Source organism: Staurois parvus, unplaced genomic scaffold, assembly GCF_062004578.1.
Source record: "Staurois parvus isolate SC_StPar_1 unplaced genomic scaffold, SC_StPar_1.0 ptg000155l, whole genome shotgun sequence".
NCBI lineage: Eukaryota > Metazoa > Chordata > Amphibia > Anura > Ranidae > Staurois > Staurois parvus.
This window is the reverse complement of record NW_028317951.1, coordinates 3,377,496-3,399,375: the sequence shown is the minus strand read 5'-3', so window position 1 is coordinate 3,399,375 and position 21,880 is coordinate 3,377,496. Positions and strand designations below refer to the sequence as shown.

General features: G+C 41.8%; 1 protein-coding gene across 1 annotated transcript in view; it reads right to left on the bottom strand.

The window, feature by feature from the left end:
• Positions 1–425: 425 nt before the first annotated feature.
• GFM1 (G elongation factor mitochondrial 1) overlaps positions 426–21,880 on the bottom strand; it is a 65,037-nt gene continuing 43,582 nt past the window's right edge. The window contains exons 14-18 of the mRNA XM_089675420.1: positions 15,426–15,588; positions 13,619–13,763; positions 8,768–8,928; positions 5,970–6,023; positions 426–2,183 (exon numbers count right to left, since the gene is read on the bottom strand). Coding sequence (XP_089531546.1) covers positions 2,052–2,183; positions 5,970–6,023; positions 8,768–8,928; positions 13,619–13,763; positions 15,426–15,588 — 655 coding nt within the window. The 3' untranslated portion in view covers positions 426–2,051. The remainder of the gene's footprint in view (positions 2,184–5,969; positions 6,024–8,767; positions 8,929–13,618; positions 13,764–15,425; positions 15,589–21,880) is intronic.

The following is a 21,880-nucleotide window of genomic DNA, read 5'->3' as shown; positions in this document are numbered from 1 at the left end:
CAAATTCATATGAGGATAGCCTATTAGGTGTGCAGCCTTTTTTTTATTTTCTATTTTGTTTGGTTCTTCATTATTTAACAGTTTATTGAGGACCTCATTCCTACTGCAGCGTTGTAGGCAAAAAAAAAAAGATCCACCACCAAATATCTATCGAGGAAGAAGGGAAGCACACATTGTGCAGATATATTGCATTTGTGACTCGAGTTCTTCTTCCCACCTGTCTCTCAATGTTTTAGGGTTACTGCAGTTAGAAAAATAAAATCCTCCCTGTTTAAAATTAATAGGAGACCATGTCACCTTGGACTTTGGTTATCAACATGAAGTAGGTGTTGTTCTTGTTGCTTAAAGCTGCAATATAATAAAGAATTAACAGGAAATGAGTTGAACAACAAGAGTAGTTCTTCCATCAATCTTGTCTCTCAATATTTGGTAAAGCCTTTTATTCTCAACCACTTATGTCATCAAATAGTCATTCAATGAATATGCGTTTGCAGTACAGTAACAAAAAATGACAGCCTCACTATGAGGAGATAAGCCTAGTTCAAATAAAACATGTGTGATTGTTTTAAGAAGAAAGGAAGCTAAACATGGAAAATTAACAAACAAGTGATTCTGAAGAAACACCCATCTTGAAACATTTTTGGCAGGAATCTTAGTTGTGAAATAAAATAAGGGCGCATACATTTCCAAGGGTTTGTGTCACAAGTCTGCTCTTAGTTATAAAAATAATTTCCAACCAGTATTTTGAATACGTGACGTAAATATAAGGAAACAAGTAAGATATGCTGCCAAATACAATTGCTACATATGAAACAAATGTCACTGCTCAGATCAAATCTTTTTCTCTCTTGGAAAAATTCTGAACAAGTCAGTTATTTAAAGCTTTTAAGCAGAATAGTTAAAAGGTAAGTTCACCTTTAAAATAAATAAATGCACATTTTTATGCAGGTACAAAAATGTGCATTTATTATTATTTTTGATTGGGAGCCTATAAAGCACTGCACCCACGATCAGTAGATCATGGGTGCTATGTAGGGCTCTTGCAGACTGTGTGTGTAAACTGTCAGCTTGTACATTATACGAGCATTCAGTTACACACTGACAGGAAGCCTAAATGAACTACCACAGTGTTCAACAGTGCCATTGTAGTTCACTGAGAACTACAACCCGGCATCTGCAAAGGCTGTCTGTATTTTCCCATACAGAGAACGCTGTGAATGACTGACACAGCAGTGTCTTTTTTGAATTGTGACAACAGACATGGGGAGAGAATCCCAGGTCTTAAAGGGCTATAAGCTAGAACAATTCAATCTCCATTCAGGTAGTTCATTTCCATAAATATGTGCTGTATGTCTACAGGAGACTGTATAATCAAATTGTAACTGTTGTGAACAGGTTAACACTTGTCAAGAGGCAGATAAATTTCAAAGAGGCTTACTTAAAAATAAATTATAAAACATCTATAAAGACACATATAATATTGGTGATCATAGGTAAACATAACAGTTTTTAGAAAAAAAAAATGACCGATGAAAAAACTAAATTCTGCAGATGTGTCTGCATTAACACACTTTATTTCACTGTGGTGAATTGCTGTAATGATTCTTGAAGAGAAAACTTAGGAAGTGAAATGCTAGACAGTCATGCAGTTGTAGAATTTCCAGGATCCCATAAGAGTATGGTTTCCTCCCCCAAGAAAAGAGCAGTCTACAATTTAGTCTGAATTCACCAACATTACATGGGTCGTCCAGGGAAGATGAATACTTTTTACTGAAACAGGCTGTAGGAACATGTGATTGCTTCACAAGATAACCACAAAGTTTTCATGATATCCAAATTCAGTCTGAGCATTGTGAATTAGGTTAACTAAATCACAGGTTTAAGGGGTTTCACAAAAAACAGCCATGAACCTTTAATATCTGCTGTGACCACACTCTATGCATGGCTGGAATGTAAAGGCGACCTAGTAGAAAGGTGACAATTGCTGGGAAATCTCAGAAAATAAAAAGCAGAGCCAGGCTCACGTCTCTAATTCAGAATCAGAAGTAAGGTCAACTCTTGTTCTTTCCTTTCTTCGCTGGAAGCTGGCCCGTTGCTTCAAGATATTTGTTGATGATTTCATCTTGCACACTGGCTAAGCAAGGCTGGTACTTCTGGTAATCCATAGTGTATTCACCCTTCCCCTAAACATGAAACCAAATACATGAGCATAACACAGCAGAAAAAAAAAATTTTTTTTAGATGAGTTGCAATAACTAAAATTTTGAAAATAGGGATGCCCCTCACACAAAAGCTGCAGAAATGATGGCAACTGTTAGAAGTACTGTATATCATATGCACATGTTATGAACATAATTGCAGCACTGTACATCCCTCAACGCCTTTCAAAATACCAAATCTTCTGGGGTACAGAGATGAGAACAGGCAACCCCCCTCCCTTAACAAGCACACCGCAGAGCTTGGGTCTGAGCAGACATTCACCAGACTGGAGCACTGTCACGTGGGTGTGAGGGAGGCAATGCTGGGTTTTGGCTTATGACTATAGCCTATAAGGGAACTGGAGCATAGGACAATTGGAGAGCTGATGTGATGCTTTACAGTAATGCTGCAGGTACACTCACGCAGATTTTGGTGCATACTGTACAGCACCTAATTAGGATGGCCACACATGTAGATATAAAATTCTAGGTCAAAAGATCTGATTATATATGTCATCTTGATTAAAAACAATTGTTCTACACAGCAAAGAGAACATCTATTTCCTCACACTAAATCATATTTCCTTTTAATACAATTTATTAAATAGGACTATCCATCGAGTGCAAATGATTTTTGAAAAAGGATTCTTTCAATGAAATTATCATTCTTACACGTACAGAACAGTATTAGTGAGCATCATTTGTCAGAATAAGTGTACTTGAACTGTTGGTACACTAGGCACCAGAGCAGAAGTAAAGGCATTTCACAATTAAATAATAGAACAAACAGTATTCTACATTTCCACTGGAGATTTACATCACACTGGACTGTTCTGGTCAAACATAAATCCTTTTACATCATTTGGCTTGTAGCAAGCAAATGGATAAAAACACATGTTTGATCACCTAAGACAGTTGGCAATTTTTCCTCAATTTACACTCAGTACCCCATAATGACAAAGTGAAAACAAAATTTTAGATATGTATGAAAATGGAAAAACTGAACTATCACATTGGACAAAGTATTCAGACCCTTTGCAACAACACTTGAAATTTAGCTCAGGCTCCCATTTCTCTTGATCATTGCTAAGGCTGGCCATACACTATACAATTTTCTGTCCAATTTCCTTTAGATTTACCTTCAACTATGTAGTGCAAGGGACTTCCTAACTGGATACAATTGAAAGTGCTGTTTAGGTTTGACCTCATATTATATGGTTTTTGGTAAATCTAAAGCAAAATTCTCAAGAAAATTGTATAATGTATGGCCAGCCCAAGATGCTTCTACACCTTGACTGGAGTCTACCTGTGGTACATTAAATTGATTGGACATGATTTGGAAAAGCACACACCTCTCTATAAAGTCAACACAGCTGACAATGTATATTGTATCAGAGCAAAAGTCACAAGGTGAAAAGAAACTACCTGAGGAGCTCAGAGACAGAACTAATTGGAAGGCACAGATCTGGGGAAGGCTACAAAATAATTTCTGCTGCACTGAAGGTTCCCAAGAGCACAGTGGCCTCCATATTTCTCAAATAGAAGTTTGGCACAACCAGAACTCTACCAAGAGCTGGTCGCCAGGCCAAACTGAGCAATTGGAGAAGTAAGAGAGGTGACCAAGAACCCAATGGTCACTCTGAATGAGCACCAAAATGAAAAGAAAAGCACCAATACCATCCCAACAGTGAAGCATGGTGGTTGTGGCAGCATCATGCTGTGGGGGTGTTTTTCAGCAGCAGAGACTAGGAGACTGGTCAGGGTTGAGGAAAAGTTGAATGGAGTAAAGTATAGAGATATCCTCAGTGAAAATCTGTTCCACAGCGCTCAGGAACTTGGACTGGGCTGAGGGTTCACCTTCCAGCATGACAACAATTCTAAGCAAACAGCCAAGACAACAGAAGTGGCTTAGGGACAACTCTGTGAATTTCCTAGCGTTGCCCAGCCAGAGCCCTGACTTGAACCCTATTGAACATCTCAGGACAGACCAGAAAATGGCTGTTTGACGGTCCCCATTGAACCTGACTGAGCCTGAGAGAATTTGCAAAGAACGGCCGAAAATCCAATCCAGGTGTGCATGGCTTGTCGTGTCATACCCAAAAAGACTTGGGGCTGCAATTAGTGCCAAAGGTGCTTTAACAAAGTACTGCGTAAAGGGTTTGAAGTACATGTGATATTCCAGTTTTTTCTTTTTGATATATTCACAGACATTTCTAAAATTCGTTTTTCACTTTAATCAACTGTAGTATCAGACTACAACAGAACTAAACTGAAAAAAGTGAAGGGCCCGAATACTTTATGAATGCACTGTATATTATTAAGGTGACTTGTTGTGGAAAATACCAATTAAAGTGTTACTAAACCCACAACGATAAATTCAGTCTGTATATGCAGTAAAGTATGCTTGTTATACTCACTGTGAAACCTAAGGGGTTAATCCTCTCTATTGTGTAAAAAGGATGTTTGATCCTGATATCTCTTCCCCTCCTCTTGTTCAAATGTCCACGCTGATAAGACAGACTGAACCCGTAGCCCTTCTGCACATGCTCAGTTTAGTGTGTATTGCTAGAAAGGTTTATTTTTCTTGGGATGGTGCATGTGATCAGCACAGGGCCAATCAGCACTGTCCCAACAGAGGTCAGGGGTTTTGCATCCTCCTACAGCAGAAAGAAAACTCCTCCTGCAAACTTTAACCAGTGCTCAGCTGCTGCAAGAGTGCTCTAACTGCTGATGAGAAAAGGTATTTAGCAGTTTATATTTACTAAAATAATTGCACTTCCATGGTCTGTGTACTGTGGGAGACCAGATATAGTGAATGCAGGGTCCTGGGTTTAGTAACACTTTAAGATGGATGCACTGACTTCGTATAGCTGCACCAGTGTTTCTCAACCTTTTTTTCGTTGAAGGCACCCTTTAAAATTATATCTCAATAATCTCAAGGCACCCCAATCTAAAATGTAAAAAACTATTCTACACACATCCAGTACACCCAATGTTAGACGTGATTTATTCTTCCAAAGCAAATACACCTTTGCACAGTGGTACAGACCAGTATTCCAGTGTGTTTCTCATTTTCTCTCCCTCACTCTGCTAATGTGACCCCAGTGCTGATGGAGAGGGGCTGGGAAAGGTCAAACAAGGATGATGTGCATGCACCCGACCTCCTCCTTATCAACTGATGATGTCATTGGTTGTTAGGATGCTGGCAGCTAGAAGGTCATAAAAGTGCACAATGAAAACCTGTGGCTTTGTGTACTAAAAAGCAGGATTGATCCACCTGCTGGCTTGTATACAATTTTTGGGCATTTTGCCAAGGCACCCCTGAAGAAGCCTGAAGGCACCCTGGTTGAGAAAGGCTGAGCTACACTAATGTACAATGGCATATGTATAATTTGTTATTATTTAGGAAGAAGGGTGATCAGGAACTGAACTCTAGAAGCTGTGCCAAAAAAAAAGGTAGGCAGAGGGCAAAGGACTAGTCACCAGTATTGTTTGTGGTCTCCCTGCAGCTGATCTATTCCCTATTACTGGCTTGTCCTGCACGGTGTCTCTGTGTGAAGGTGGCTATTTTGGTAGAGGAAGGGTTCTGCTTCCACATGCCAGAGCTTCCAGTAAAGAGAACAGTGAGAAGCACTGTAGTGACATCACCAAATCCCATTCCAAATCTCCTGAGACTAGCAGTCAGGGAGTCATGTTATAATACATTAAAAGTGAATGTTACAATATCCCAATTCAGTGTAGACAATAAATACAAAACAGATGTAAACAAACCTCTGTACAGGATCGGAGTTCATTTGCATATCCAAACATATCATTCAGTGGAACCTTCAAAACAGAACAAGACAAATCATTACATCTACCTTATACAAACATGTCAAACTAGAACATGTACTAGCATGTAATTCAGAGGGTTCATATTCAATTCTAAAGGTGCCCACAGACATGCAAAGAAAGGTTGTTTTAGAAATAAGTAAGCATGTTTGCATACCAATCAATAGGGTGGGAGGTGGCGGGCAGGCGATGGTTAGTTTGTATTGTAGCTTATCTTCTTAGATTACTGATATGCTTACTGTTCAAGCTACAACTAGTAATAGTACCTCATTCTGTCTTATTAGCCTCATGTAATCCCCCATTCAGCCTGTAATGCCAGCCATAGACGGAGTGATTTTCTTTCCTGCAACAGATTCTACAACAGAGTCGTCCCCGCTGGGAGAACATAGTGATTCTCAGGTCTGCGACTAAAAAGCTGTTTGATTATTTTCATCTAATTTCCATGTATTTTGGTGTGCTGAAAACAAATAAAGTATTGAAAAAACTCCTAGACGTCATGATTTGCCACAAAATGCAAAATTGTCTTCAAATTTATCAATTGTTTTTAATTTTTGGTATTTTTTTTATATTATGGGTTTTTAACCAAATTTAAAGTCCAAATTACTATTAATTAATTCACATAAGTGCATTTAAGATATAAAATGCCAAAAAAACCTTAAAGGGGTTTCCGAGTTATGTAAAAAAAAAATATAGCACTGTAAATCTGATGGTCAGCAATATATACATAAGCTAAGCAAGTTTTAGGGAAAAAAAAAATTCTATTTCTTCATTTCCCTAGTTCTCTTCTGGCCCTTTGTTGTTATTCGCAGGTAAACCATCTCTGCCCCTCCCCCCCTGCAAAGGAGGTGAATACAAGTGCTGCTCTGAGTGACATGTCTGACTACTGGGATACTCAGCAGCATGCTGTATGTGTAAGCCTCAGCCCTGAGTCTGTGCTTCTAATGGTAGAAGGGGTTAATCTTTCCTGAAGAATCCAGTGGGTGGGAAACCAAATACCCTTGTTTTCTGTGTCTATGGGACAATCGAGACCAACAAAATCACTGGACCAAGAAGAGTTGGCAGCCGAGGGTGCTAACAGTCGGTGAAAAAAATATCCTCCGAGAAACTTTGGTACCTTCCCATAAAGTTCTTCTACCACCTCTCCACATAAAATTGGGATTGATGAAGCAATTCGTAAAATCACTTCCAAGAGATGGAGAATGCTTCAAATACTTGGTCACCAAGTTTCCAGGCCTGTCGGAGGCAAAATTAAAAGGAAGGTGTGTTCGTCGGACCAGACATTAGAAGGCTTATAGTTGATCAAGAGTTTGTCAATACCATGACGGATCCTCAAAAAGAAGGGTGGATTGCATTTAAAGAAGTCGTACAGAAATTTTTAGGCAATAACAAAGATCCTCACTACAAAAAGATCGTCGGACGAATGCTGAAAGCATTTCAAGCTTTAGGTTGCCTGATAGGTTTGAAAGTGCATTTCCTCCAGTCCCACCTTGACTACTTTCCTGAAAATATGGGAGCTGTGAGTGAGGAACAAGGTGAACGATTCCACCAAGACATTAAAGAGAAGGAAAGGAGATACCAGGGAAAATGGAGCATTACAATGATAGCAGATTACTGTTGGATGCTTCAGAGAGACATTCCAGATGCTACTCACAAGCGTAAATGCACCAAGATGAGCCTCACAGGGAAGAATCGAGTTTAGTGTGTGTAGGTGAGCTCATTTCAGTTCAAAAAAGGATTTTCATGAAAAAATTGTGATAAAACTTTAATTTTATAAGTCTATTTCCATTTATTTTGCGGTATTGCCTTATTTAACATAGTTACCTAAATTGTCAGGAAACGTGATGTCCAATGACAAAATGGACGTCATTTTCGGATTCAGCGCACCAAAAAACATAAAGACTACGTGGAATAACCAAAACAGCTCTTGAAAAACATTTTTTTGCAGACCTGTATATTGATAGCGGTTATAATAGCCGCTAGCAATAATTGCATGTATGTAAGTTCTGGCAGGCTGGTTGTACTCAAGCAGATCGATACATTGGGCCTGCCCATATATGGTTCGAATCTTGGCTGGTTCCTGCTGAACAGTCTATGGCCAGCTTAAGAGTGAAAGGCAGCAACTAAATTATGGCTCTATTGCTTTGTTCAGTGATATCAAACACTGAACAGACCTAAGGAGTGATTAGCACAGAGTAGACCATCATTGTGCTTCTTCTCCCTTACTTTGAAGTTATTAGCGGAGCAAAGTCCTAGAACAGAGGGAGTTGCTTATCGGATGGTAGCCTGAATGGAGCTCACACACAGAGCTACAGTGTCTAGCAGGGCTCAATAGATTTCAAGCATTGAGGAACAAAACTAGTGAGAATGATTAGTCAGTTTATTGCAGAGTGTGTCCCATTGAGATTTCCCTTCATTGCCTGTCCTGAAGATGCAAAAGGAAATTAGAGGAAAACTCTTCAAAGAGGTAAACCCTCCTCAGAAAGTTGTCATTTAAACAGGCATTTTCAATCACCTCTCAATAAAAAGTCAACTGTAAAATTTTGGATTTCAGGTCACTTTCTGCCCCACTGACCATAGTCACTAACACAATTTGAGAAGGTAAATCTCCGCAGTGGGGCACAAACAGCACTAAACATGACCAAAGTTCTATCCCTTCTCCACAAATGGGGGAAAAAAAAGGTTTGTTTATGAATGTAATTCAAGTTCAGAAGCTGTGAGATAGAGCCATGTGTACTTACATTAGCATAGACAGTGCAGTATTCCTCTGAGCCATCTTGACCCTGAATCACACCGTGTCTGCGGTTAAGACCTGCAATCACCACTCCCTGGAATTCATGTGGTGCTACAACTTCCACAGACATTATAGGTTCCAGAATGAGCACAGTTGCATTCTCCATAGCTGGGGCAAAAAATAGATAACACATTTTAGATCGAAAATGTAAAAACTACAGTAAACCTCATGTTTAAATCAGAATACCCTGAATACTAAGGTCTCACACTGGTGACTTTAGGCCCAGCAGAAGATTCCTGCAACAACAATTTGCGGATTCCTGCACTTGATATCACATGTAGTTCCTAACACCTGCAACAGCTCAGCTTGTACAAAGCAATGGCAGTCTGACAGAAGCCCCAGCTGTCCCCTGACTTTCTGATGTATCCACACATCCAGCGGGTATCTGCAGTTAGGGACAGATGATTGGTCCTGGATGCAATCTGTCCTAGCTGCAGGTAACCATTGAATGTGTGGATACATGGGAAGATCATCGGACAGCTGTAGCTCCTGTCAGACTCTCATTGCTTTGTAAAAGCTCATCAGATGCAGATATCTGGAGCCAGCTGTGATTCCAGGAGCAAGAATCCACAGATTCTATTTATAGGAATCTGCTGCCAGACCTAAAATCACCAGTGCAAATAAGGCCTTGAAGCACATAGAAACCCCAAAGGAATGACAAAGTTCAACTAAAGTCCTTCTGTAAAAATTGTTAGGTGCTAAAATTTTTTTGGCAAGAAATATATAATGTCTCTTGTCAAAAAATCATTGCCCTACACTCCTAGCAATTTATTCAGGAGACACCTAGTAGGTGATCAGTCTCTGGACCCCATAGATGTCTGTGGGGTGCTACTGTAAACACATGGACAGCAGGTGAAGAACCAAGAATGCAAACAATGTGGCATGCTTCTGAGGAAACAGCATGGAAAATAAGGAGCTGTTTTTGGGTGGAGGGCTATTTCAGCTCAGGGGTGGGGGCAAAGCACTATGTATCAAACTGATTGCCATTTTGTATTAATAAGTATAGTTTTCGCCTTTTTTTAATCCTTTTATAGCATATTAGCACTGCTGATCACCTGCAGCCACTATCTGTCTGCATGAATACACTTAGAAATGACATGAACATGTCTCTTCCTATATGACATTTTAGTAACTGGGTTTACAAAAATATTTTAAAAAGAGGTGCTTGGTGGATACCCCAAACACTAGAGAAGAGCAAATGTTTACATTACGTGTGCTGTGCCAAGATAAAATCAGTATGTCATTATACTAAAAACTGGGCAGAACACTGCCAGAAATCTCACAGGCACCAGATGCTTTTCTAGGGTTACATAGAACAATATTACGGCAATGTAGGGAAGATATGACTCTAAATAATGACTTGGATCTGAAAATATTTAGTTGCCTGTATTCAAAACACAAATATATACTAGGTTAAGAGTTCCAGCCAGAGACAAGATATTTTTTATATTTCAGTTCTGCTTCAAAATTATGATTTCACAAAAAAAAAATGCAATCTGCAGCTGCTTAGAAGTCTGCTAGCGATAAGGTAGGATCAGAAATGGAGGATAATGAGTGCTGGGATAAAAGGAAAATGAGCAGAAGTGAGTCAGCATGCTGGATAAACTCTGAAACCAAATTAAGGATCATCTCCTTTGTCTAATACAAAGGCATGCATATATGTATTTTAAAAATGTGCTTGTTTAAGGTTGAATGAAATGACACAATGCTGAGGCAAAGAAAAACTAACATACCCATGTATTTATATATTTAGAACAGCCCCACTTGGTTTATAATAAAAAAAAAAACCGTAACTGCTTCAGGTTAAAAGAAATATAAAAGTTTTGCTAATACCAGAAACATCCAAATTATTCCAAATGCATATATATTTATCATATATGATTATTCCTCTAGTATTGAATTGTATTGTAACTGGACTTTTTCATTTTGTAAAGCGCTGTGCAAACCATTTTTAAGTTTTTGAGGAGAAAAGTTCCTCCCCTACCTGACAAGTCAGAAACCCATAACTGTATATTCCTATAACCAAAGCTGAATATGGTTTGACTGGCTACAGCACAGTGATGCTGTGTACGCAGAACCAAACAAGAGCAAAGATTACAATAGGGGCATTCCCTGTCCAACATTCAGACTCTGTCCATGGATGAAGCTTCCCATCAGCATGTAGTAGGGAGAGGAAATGATCACGTGCAATAGGGCAGTACCTTGCTTTCTGGGGTGGCAAAAATGATTAGGTGGCTTTGTAATCTCAGAACCAGTAACAAAAAAGCAAGAGGCACCATATATTTAACGTATCGCTGAACGTATATTATCTGCCAAGTAACCAAAAACCAGACATCAAAAAAGGGGGGAATGTGAAAAGAGATTCACAAGAAAAGCAGTTAAATCATGAACAGAAAGCGATACCCAAAAGTTTCTCAAAAAATGATGCTTTATTGCAAACAATGCATGTATAGACATTTAGGTAAATACCTCAGTTAGCCATCACCACAAGATGAGACAATACAAAAAAGTATGACCTAAAACCAAAATGTAGCTAAAAACCACACGTCATGACTGGTCATGAGTATATAGTGCTGTAAATGTAATGACAATTGGTCTAGTACATGAGCAGCACTGACGCACAGGTAACACCACCATGTAGGGGATGTATTCAAAAAATTGTACCATAGTAGGCTATACATCAGACATGCAGTACTTTAAATATAGGTACCAGTTAAAGATGGGTTCAGGAACCCGATACTATGCATAGACATCGAATTCAGGGCAATGATCAATGAGAGACATATGCAATAAAAAATAAACCTGCTTATGTAGGTTTCTGGTTTTTAACTACATTTTGGTTTTAGGTCATACTTTTTTGTATTGTCTCATCGTGTGGTGATGGCTAACTGAGGTATTTACCTAAAATGTCTATACATGCATTGTTTGCAACAAAGATTAATTTTTTTGAAAAACTTTTGGGTATAGCTTTCTGTTCATGATGTAACCACTTTTCTTGTGAATCTCTTTTCACACACCCCTTTTTTGAAGGCTTTGTAATCTCCTCTACAGCCCTGCGCTCATTTTACCCCTTGATTGTGATTGTATATTTGACATGCAGTGCCTTGAAAAAGTATTCATATACCCATTGAAATTTTCCACATTTGCTCACGTTACAACCAAAAACATAAATGTATTTTAATGGGATTTTATGTGCTAGAGTAGACCAACACAAAGTGGCACATAATTGTGAAGTGGAAGGAAAATGATAAATGTTTTTTGAAATTATTTTACAAATAAATATCTGAAACGTGCGGCGTGCATTTGTATTCATCCCACCTAAGTGAATACTTTGTAGAACCACCTTTTGCTGCAATTACAGCTGCAAGTCTTTTTGGGTATGCCTCTACCAGCTTTTCACATCTAGAGAGTGCATTTTCTGCCCACTTTTTCTTTGCAAAATAGCTCAAGCTCTGTCAGATTGGATGGAGAGCGTCTGTGAACAGCAATGTTCAAGTCTTGCCACAGATTTTTCAATTGGATTTAGGTCTGAACTTTGACTGGGCCATTCTAACACATGAATATGCTTTGATCTAAACCATTCCATTGTAGCTCCGGCTATATGTTTAGGGTCATTGTCTTGCTGGAAGGTGAACCTCTGCCCCAGTCTCAAGTCTTTTGCAGACTAACAGGTTTTCTTCTAAGATTACCCTGTATTTGGCTCCATCCATCTTCCCATCAACTCTGACCAGCTTCCCTGTCCCTGCTGAAGAAAAGCATCCCCACAACATGATGCTGCCACCACCATGTTTCATGGTGGGGATGGTGTGTTCAGGGCGATCTGCAGTGTTAGTTTTCCACCACACATAGCATTTTGCTTTTAGGCCAAGACAAGTTAAATTTTGGTCTTATCTGACCAGAGCACCTTCTTCCACGTCCCCCACATGGCTTCTTGCAAACTTCGAACGGGACTTCTTATGGCTTTTTTTCATCAATGGCTTTCTTACCACTCTTGCATAAAGGCCAGATTTGTGGAGTGCACGACTAATAGTTGTCCCGTTGACAAATTCTCCCACCTGAGCAGTGGATCTTTGCAGCTCTTCCAGAGTTACCATAGGTCTCTCTGCTGCTTCTCTGATTAATGCTCTCCTTGCCCGGCCTGTTAGTTTAGGTGGTCGGCCATGTTTTGGTAGGTTTGCAGTTGTGCAATACTCTTTACATTTTCTGATGATGGATTGAACAGTGCTCCGTGAGATGTTCAAAGTTTGGGAATTTTTTATTTTTATAACCTAACCCCGCTTTACCTATCTCCAGAACTTTATCCCTGACCTGTGTGTTCCTTGGCCTTCATGATGCTGTTTGTTCACTAATGTTCTCTAACAAACCTCTGAGGGCTTCACAGGACAGCTGTATTTATACTGAGATTAAATTACACACAGGTGGACTATTTACTAATTAGGTGACTTCTGATGGCAATTGGTTCCACTAGATTTTAGTTAGGGGTATCAGGGTAAAGAATACAAATGCACATCACACTTTTCAGATATTTGTAAAACATTTTGAAAACCATTTATCATTTTCCTTCCACTTCACAATTATGTGCCACTTTGTGTTGGTCTATCACATAAAATTCCAATAAAATAAATTAAAATTTTTGGTTGTTACATGACAAAATGTGGAAAATTTTAAGGGGTGAATACTTTTTCAAGGTACTGTGTCATTGGCAACTTATGAGTAGGCTAGTCAAGACATATGAGAAATGTCATGGTGACAGCCATAAGGTTGATTGAGAAGAAATATCCAATTTGAAAAACATTACCTTGTTTAACGGCTCCTTCAGCTGCTCTCATGAAGGAGAATTCATTGGAATCCACCATATGATTAGCACCATCTTCCAGGACAAATCGTATGCCAGAAATCTTGTGTCCAGACAGAGGGCCCTTTTCACAAGCATCATAAAAACCCTGCAGCAAACAAATTGCCAGCATAACAGAATGAACATGCTGATAAAATATTTACAAACATGAAAATCTAAGAAATATATAGAGTATAGTAAGTGAGTCAGATATTACAGGTCTTGTCACATGACTAGCAGTCAGTGCCATGGATGAATTCCCAATACACCATCTGCAGGGACATTATATGTTTTTCATGTGTGACAGCCATAAGGTTGATTGAGAAGAAATAGGCAATTTAAAAAAAACATTACCTTGTTTAAGGGCTCCTTCAGCTGCTCTCATGCAGGAGAATTCATGTGTTTGTGTGGGATTTACTGCAGATGTTCCAGTTTACTCCCACAATCCATAAACTGGTAGTAAATGTCCATACAGGACTGAGAAAAGTACATTAGAATGTAGCCCCCTTAGGGTCAAACACTGATGTGAATGTTAACACACATACACACAGAGGTATTAGTGCTAGATGACTTTACAATTAACAAATGTATCCCATCTCTACTCTCACTTTTCCTATAACCCATGGGATGCTCCCTACGTTTCAGAAACATCAAGAAATATAACTGAACTCTTGCTATATGAAAGTTGAACTCCTTTAGGACCAGATTATCTTACAGTCTAGAGAAATGCTATTATTGTGAATATGCCTGCTTCCTAAATGTTGTCTTTTCTTTTTGCAGAACTTAACCATAGTTAATCCTAAAGCACAGTCTTTTTTCCAGCAGAAACAAGAAGAAAATGTTTCAACACATACAGTAGACCTGTGGTCCAAAGAACCCATTGCTCAACCAGTCTTTTTTTCCACCCATCTGTATAAAGACTTTCAAAATAAAACCCAAAATAAATCCTATAAATAATGCCCCTCTGAAATCGGTCTTGTTTTATCCATAATTTAAAGCCAAAGATCTGAAACTTCTAAAACAATTTTTCCCTAATTTTCATAAGAACAGGTGTGATGTATATTACTGCTCATCAATCAAACATTAACACGTGCACACAATCTACATTCATCTCTATAGTGAAAGTGAGCTGTAAACATGCAGAATGGGTTACTGCAGGAGGTATAAATTACAAAGATGTAAGTAACCCATAACGGATGTGTGCAGTAGTAGACACAGGTTGTTATGCAAGTGTACCTTATCATCAGATGGCACTAGTTCTCAAAAAAAAAAAAAAAAACCCTTTCAAGATGTATCTATTCCCCACTGTTCATGATACATTTATGTTCCCTTGGCATACACACAGGTCTGGCTAGTAGACTTGTCTCCTTCAAGAATCACATTATGTCCTAACTCTCCTTGCAGCACTGAAGGATCACTGCAAAACACGTGACAGCTGTCATAATTATACTCTTACTTCAATAATTTGAGTCACTAATCTGAAACAATTATGCAGATATACATGTTTCACACTTTTTCTGTGTCGTTGACTCAAATTATTAAAGAATGCAAGTTATTTTAGTAGGCAGTAAAAGGAGAATGGCAGGAGGGCTTGTCAGGTTTACCTGAACCTCCCTGATAAGTGCGTCTTTCATTATAGCATGGACTGTAAGCACTTTTGGACACATAACCCAAGAAGAGGGTAAAGGTTCACTTTATGGTCATAATGCATACTGTAATCACAAATCACATCATGCTCTAGGTAAACATACTTATATCACAGTAGACTTACTTTCTCCACAGCTGGGATAAACGGTTTGGGGACATTTGTTCCTACTGTTCTGTCTTCAAATTCTAACTTTGTGTTATGTTCAGGTTCAAGAGGCTCAATATAACCAATAACTTTACCATACTGGCCTGCACCACCCGACTGCTTTTTATGGGTGTAGTCAAACCTGCAGAAAAAAAAAAAAAAAGGCAATTATGTCAAACTAAAACTGCATATATCAAAAGGTGAGATTGTATAAAAGTGGATTTAGAAATAAAAACTAATTTTGGCTTAGGCATTTAGGCAGTCATCAAATAGCATGTCATGTGTGCAGCATTTGAAATAAAAATTCTTATTCTCCTTCCTATATACATAAATAAAAAAAAAGTAACCATTACATCAGCAAATAATAAAATTTGCACCTCTTGTCTTGTAAGTAAATAAGAATAAATGTGGCACGTGAAACAACAAAATTTAATAAGCATTTAGTGCAAGTCCACATACAGTCTATGGACATACAGTGTAAAACTTCTGGTGAATAACAGCTTCTGTGCAGGTGATTAAAAAATTCCACAATGATGAATAGCCTTTTCCCAAAACACCAACTCCAAAAGTGCAAACAATTTATATGTTCATCTGAACAGAGTCCTCTCAGTCACAAGAGCTCAAAGTAAGCCTAAAGGAGAACCCGCTCTTAAACCTCAGGATTGATCCCAGCTGGCTTGCCTCCAGCACCTCAGCAAACCTTCAGACACACCATGGGATCTCCCTTATAGGAGCCCCTCAGATGAATCTATCTCCTACTCTGTCCACTTTTAGACGATCTCTAAACATTCATCTCTTCAGATAGGTCTATCCTGCCCCCACCTAGCAACTGTACATGTATTTTCTCCATCAGTCCATCCCCCCCAATTATTACCTTTTGTTTAATTTGACCCTCCCGCTTAGATTGTAAGCTCTAACGAGCAGCGCCCTCTGCTTCCTCCTGTAATAATTTGTATTGTAATTGTACTGTCTGTTCTTATGTTGTAAAGCGCTTCGTAAACTGTTGGTGCTATAATATCCTGTATAATAATAATAATAATAATAAATAATAATAATATCCTTCAGCATTAAAACAGGTAAAACCGCAACATACGGCTAATAGCAATCCGCTGGATCTGCATGGACATGGTGAGGTCAAGAGAGAAAACCCCACCTTACGTGTTACGTCCCCAGGGTTGGACTTCAGAGGATTTTTGTTAATCAATGAGGTTCAACACTAATGTGGGGGCTTAACTGGCAACTGCTGTGTTTAGTTTGGGTTTGAGTCATGTGTCATAAGTGTAGATAATAAAAATGTAATGAAGTAGGTTTAAATGCTCACACTGAAGTTCCTCAGTGCAGCTTCCCTAAACTTCCTGTTGGGGAGTGCATGCGCTGAATAGCAGGTAACAAAGGAACAACACAGGTGCCAACAGCTATCCTCAATTAGCTTGGATGAAGGGAGTAGCTTACTGTAGGGCTGTTTGTTTGTATTGAAGCACACAGCCGTCTGGAAGCACAAATGCAAGGAAGGCTCCAAAGGGCCCTTCAAGGGGAAGGAGCCACCTTTAAGATAGATATTGCAGCAATCACTTGCAGGACCATCTGATTCAGATAGAAACAAAAAAAACTTTACAACATCAAGGAACAGTATACTTTGTAAGTTAACTCTACATACACAATATCTACAATAATAGATATCTAAGCATATATTTTGTAATATCTTGTTGCAGCTGTTGGAAAGGTTTAATTACACCTCTTTCAAACAGTTGGAGTCATTTTGTTATTTGATATTTTCTCCACAGTTCCCCATGTTGGAGTTTAATGCTATATAATTCAGATTCACCCTGATGGGGCGCAGCTATATTTTTTAGGTTTATTAGCTACCAGATTCCTGGGATAAGTCCAACCTGATACATGTATAAAAAAAATATTCTTCTGTGCGAGAAATAAGTAAAAGTATATATAAGACTGCTGCAGCTGGCCTAGTTCTGAAAATGCTAGTTACTTTGCTTCAATGGCTTCTCTAGATTCAGTACTCATTTTCACTCATTTCTATTAATGGAAGAAAAACAATAAAACTAAAAATAATGACCCCACAAACTATTATGTGCCCCTTTTACACACATAGGCTAGCTCAATGGGAACTAATGGAAGACAGGACTTTTTAAGCTGGTTACTATCTTTTTCAGGGTGTGAGGAACTGTCCCTGTGTGATAACATTTTGCCCTTTCTGTTCTGTTTTTATCCCCTTTGTAAAGCTGTATATGTTTCACAGACATTCTACACTGTTTGTTTAGGGAAATGTGACCTTGTAGTCTTTCACTTCTATAGAGTTCCTACTGTATTGTTTGGTTGTAGGTTTTGTTGTGGGTGGGGAAAACCTGGTGCCAGGCTGTCTGGTGGGGGTGGGGGTGAAGTTGTATATACTGAGCTGTGTTTAATAAAGAGTCATTCATTTTCACCCTACACGAAGTTCCGACTCATGGTTTGGGAGAGCAGGGAAGGGAGTGTTTTTTTTTTAGCTATAATACCTGCCTTGGGAGAGTGCTGGAAGACTTGCTGGAAAAGGGGACCATTGGGTGAGACGCACTGCTCTGCACGAGGAAGCCCAGGTGGAATGGTTCTGCCACAATTGGTTGGCAGCGGTGGGATCTTTCCTCATTGCAGAGAAAGTCCAAACCACCAACCGGGACCCCATCTTTTTCACGGAGACGTCCCTGCTCAGCCAGATGGATATACGGGACCTCCGAAAGCCAGCCCTCCAAAGCCTGCTTGTCCCTCGGGGAGGTATCGCTGGCTTCAAGACCAGAGAGGAACTGTTGGACGAGATTATGGCCCTGGACCAAGCGGATGTGCACCCCACTTCACCTGATGCACACTCCACTACGCTTAAAGCGAACACTGCTCTGCCAGAAGGGAACTCTGTTTCACAGGAGGAGTTGGAGGAACAGAGCAGCTCATCGGCCCCTGAAACACCAGGCCCACTTAGCACCGTACGGAGTCCCCTATGCCATTCTGATTTACAAGAGGTGGAGTGGGGTTTGGCTCTGTTTGGCAGCGCTCCCACCTCCGAATAGATTTCCAAGGCCCTGGATGATGCCACCCAACTGCGGCTTAGTCACTCCCGGTCATCAACCGAGGACTCGGTCTGGGAGAGGATTACCTCCCGCCTTCTCCAGACTGCAACCGGACCAAAGAAAATTCCCTACGCTGCTTTTAAAACTTTCTCGGAGGCGGATGGGGACATTGACAGCTTTCTTCAGGACTTTGAATGGTTGTGCACCATCAATGGAGTGGCAGCCCAAGACCGGGTCACCATTTTGAGCAGCAAGCTAACCTGTTGAGCTGCAGACGCATTCAGGACTGTACCCGACAGCTACTGCTTGGATTATGATTTTGTTAAGGAACACTTGCTGACCCGCTACGCTCTCACCCCAGAGGCGTACCACTTAAAGTTCCGGACACTCAAGAAGAAACCCCAGGACACCTTCACTGAATGGGGACATCAGTTACAACACGCTGCCCACAGCTGGGTCCGAGGGTGTCAGATCACCAAGCTAGAGGAACTGTTACAACTGCTGTTACTGGAGCAGTTTTACAATGGACTTCCAGGGGATGTTGGACATTGGGTCTGGGACAAACACCCCCTAACTTTAGCCGATGTTAGTTGCTGGGCAGATGGGTACCAGGACAACAACAGGAGGCTAACCGAGCCCGCCATTCTGCCTGCACCTCGTCCACAACCAGTGGTGCCCACTCCGGTCACCCGAGAATGCCTCAGACCACCCACACCTTCTGACCCAAAGCGGTCTGGCCCACGCTGTTATGGCTGCAACCAAACAGGGCACATCCGCATTTATTGCCCCCATGAATCCACCAAGGCCCCTGAGCAGCCAACCCCCTCGGGGCACTTCCAACCAACCCACCACTCCCTATGGCCGAGCCTCTGCCTACTCCCTACAGGACCACCCGAGTGACACCGCCTCTTCATGGAGGAATTTTGCAACCGAGGATGAGGACATCGGGGTCTTTCATGAGGCTAACCCTCTCCAGGCTGCCACCCCGGACAATCGCCGACATCCCCAACAGGTTGTCCATGTTAACGGCCGTCAGGCCCAAGAATTACGGGACACTGGGGCCACACTCACCCTAGTCCAGTGGTGGGCAACCTTTTTTTTCAACTGAGCCAAATCTCGCCAAAACCACGATTGAAATTTATTTTGAGAGCCACATTTTTAAAACTGAAAATACATAGGATGGTACACGGTTTTTAGTTTCAATAAGTTTTTATAGTAATTCATCCCCCATATAGTAATTCATCCCCCATAGTAATTCATCCCCCATATAGTAATTCATCCCCCCTATAGTAATTCATCCCCCATATTAATTCATCACTCATATAGTAGTAGTAAGTAAGTAGCAAGTAGTAAGCCAAGTCCCCCCTGTGTCAATTCACTTACCTTTGCTCCGCGCGTTCCTCTCGACGTGTTCCCGCGCCGTTCCGGTCTTCAGGGCGGACTGTGAGAGGAGCCTAGCTCCTCTCACGTTCGTCACGCTGCCCCGCCTACACACATCCTGACAGCCAATCACTGGCTATCAGGATGTGAGTGGCAGAGAGACTGGCCAATCATTGCATTTGAGCGCGCTGCCCTGGCTGTTTTTTTTTTGGATCACGCTGCAGAGTCCCTGCCGCCCGAGAGGAGGGAGGGGAGCGGGCGCCCGGCACACAAGAGCCGCATTAAAGCGTGTAAAGAGCCGCATGTGGCTCGCGAGCCGCGGCTTGCCGACCACTGCCCTAGTCTAACCCCAACTGGTAGCAGACTGGGCCAAGACCGGGCAGTCTGTGGCCGTATGGGTAGTGGGAGGCCATGTCTACCGGATTCCTACAGCAAGGCTTCATCTGGATTGGGGGGCCGGGGCCAGGGACGTTGAAATTGGAGTAATGCAGAACTTGCCAGCTGAGGTGCTCCTTGGAAATAATCTGGGAGTCCTGGTCTTCACATTTGGCACCGAGACCCCTGCTGAAGCTCATCCAGTCACCACTCGCGACCAAGCTAGAAAGCATGCTGCCGCTCCACCTGCCGAGGTTCCGGTAAGAGTCGCGTACCCACCCCCTGCTGAGCTTGTCCCTGCCCTGACCTGGGATTCCCCCGCTGATTTCGCTAAAGAAACCGCCAGGGACCGGACCTTAGACCCCTATAGACAGAGGGCTGGAAGTGATCCTGGGGGATTGGTAGATGTGAGGTATGAGTGGGACCAGGGCAAGTTGTACAGGGTCCACGGGGGAGCAGGGGTGGGCGCTGCCCAAATAGCTCACCGGCAGATGGTAGTACTGAGGAAGTATCGGCGTGACCTCCTCCAGATTGCGCATGATATTCCCCTTGCTGGGCATTTGGGCAAGCGACGGACCCTGCATCGCTTAACCCAGAGTTTCTTCTGGCCAGGACTATCGGGGGACGTTCGGGACTACTGTCGGTCCTGTGAGGTCTGCCAGAAGGTAGGGAAGCAGGGAGACAGGCCCAGGGCCACTGAGGCCCCTACCCATAGTCGGGGAACCTTTCAGTCGTATCGCCGTGGACCTAGTGAGGCCCCTGAAACGGCCTAGTCCCACAGGCAAGAAGTATATCTTGACCATTGTCGACTACGCCACCCTGTACCCGGAGGCCATAGCGCTGAGAGATGTGCAGGCAGAAACAGTTGCTCAAGCCCTGCTGCAGATCTTTACTCGGGTAGGATTTCCGCGGGAGATCCTGACCGACCAAGGCACGCAGTTCATGACCGAGCTTACCCAACAACTTTGGAAGTTGTGTGGGATCAGACCGCTGTACAGCTCTCCCTACCACCCCCAGACCAATGGGCTCTGCGAACAGTTTAACGGTACGCTGAAACAGCTCCTCTGAACGTTCACCATGTCCCATAAGGACTGGGAGCGGCATCTTCCCCACCTCCTGTTCGCCTACAGAGAGGTACCGCAGGAGTCCACTGGGTTCTCTCCCTTCGAGCTGCTGTGCAGCCGGAGGGTTCGGGGATCCCTGGATCTCCTACGCGAACACTGGGAGGGAGCAGTGGCCGAGGAGGGGACCTCGGTGGTGGCCTATGTGCTGGAGCTCAGGGAGAGGCTACAACAGTTGACGACCTTAGTACGAGACAACCTTGAGGCCGCCCAGAGCAGACAGAAACAGTGGCCGAGACCGAACGTTTCACTTAGGACAGAAAATGTTGGCCTTGAAACCATTCAGGCATGACAAATTACAGGCTGCCTGGCAGGGCCCATACCAAGTGTTGGGGCAACTCTGTGATACCACGTACATTGTAGCTCGCTGTTCGGATGGAAGGATCCAGCGAACCTTCCATGTGAATATGCTGAAACCGTTCATCGAGCGACAGGAGGATAGTGTAGCTGCTATTTGCGCTCCGGCTACCGATGACTCAGAAACGCTTCTTCTGCCGGG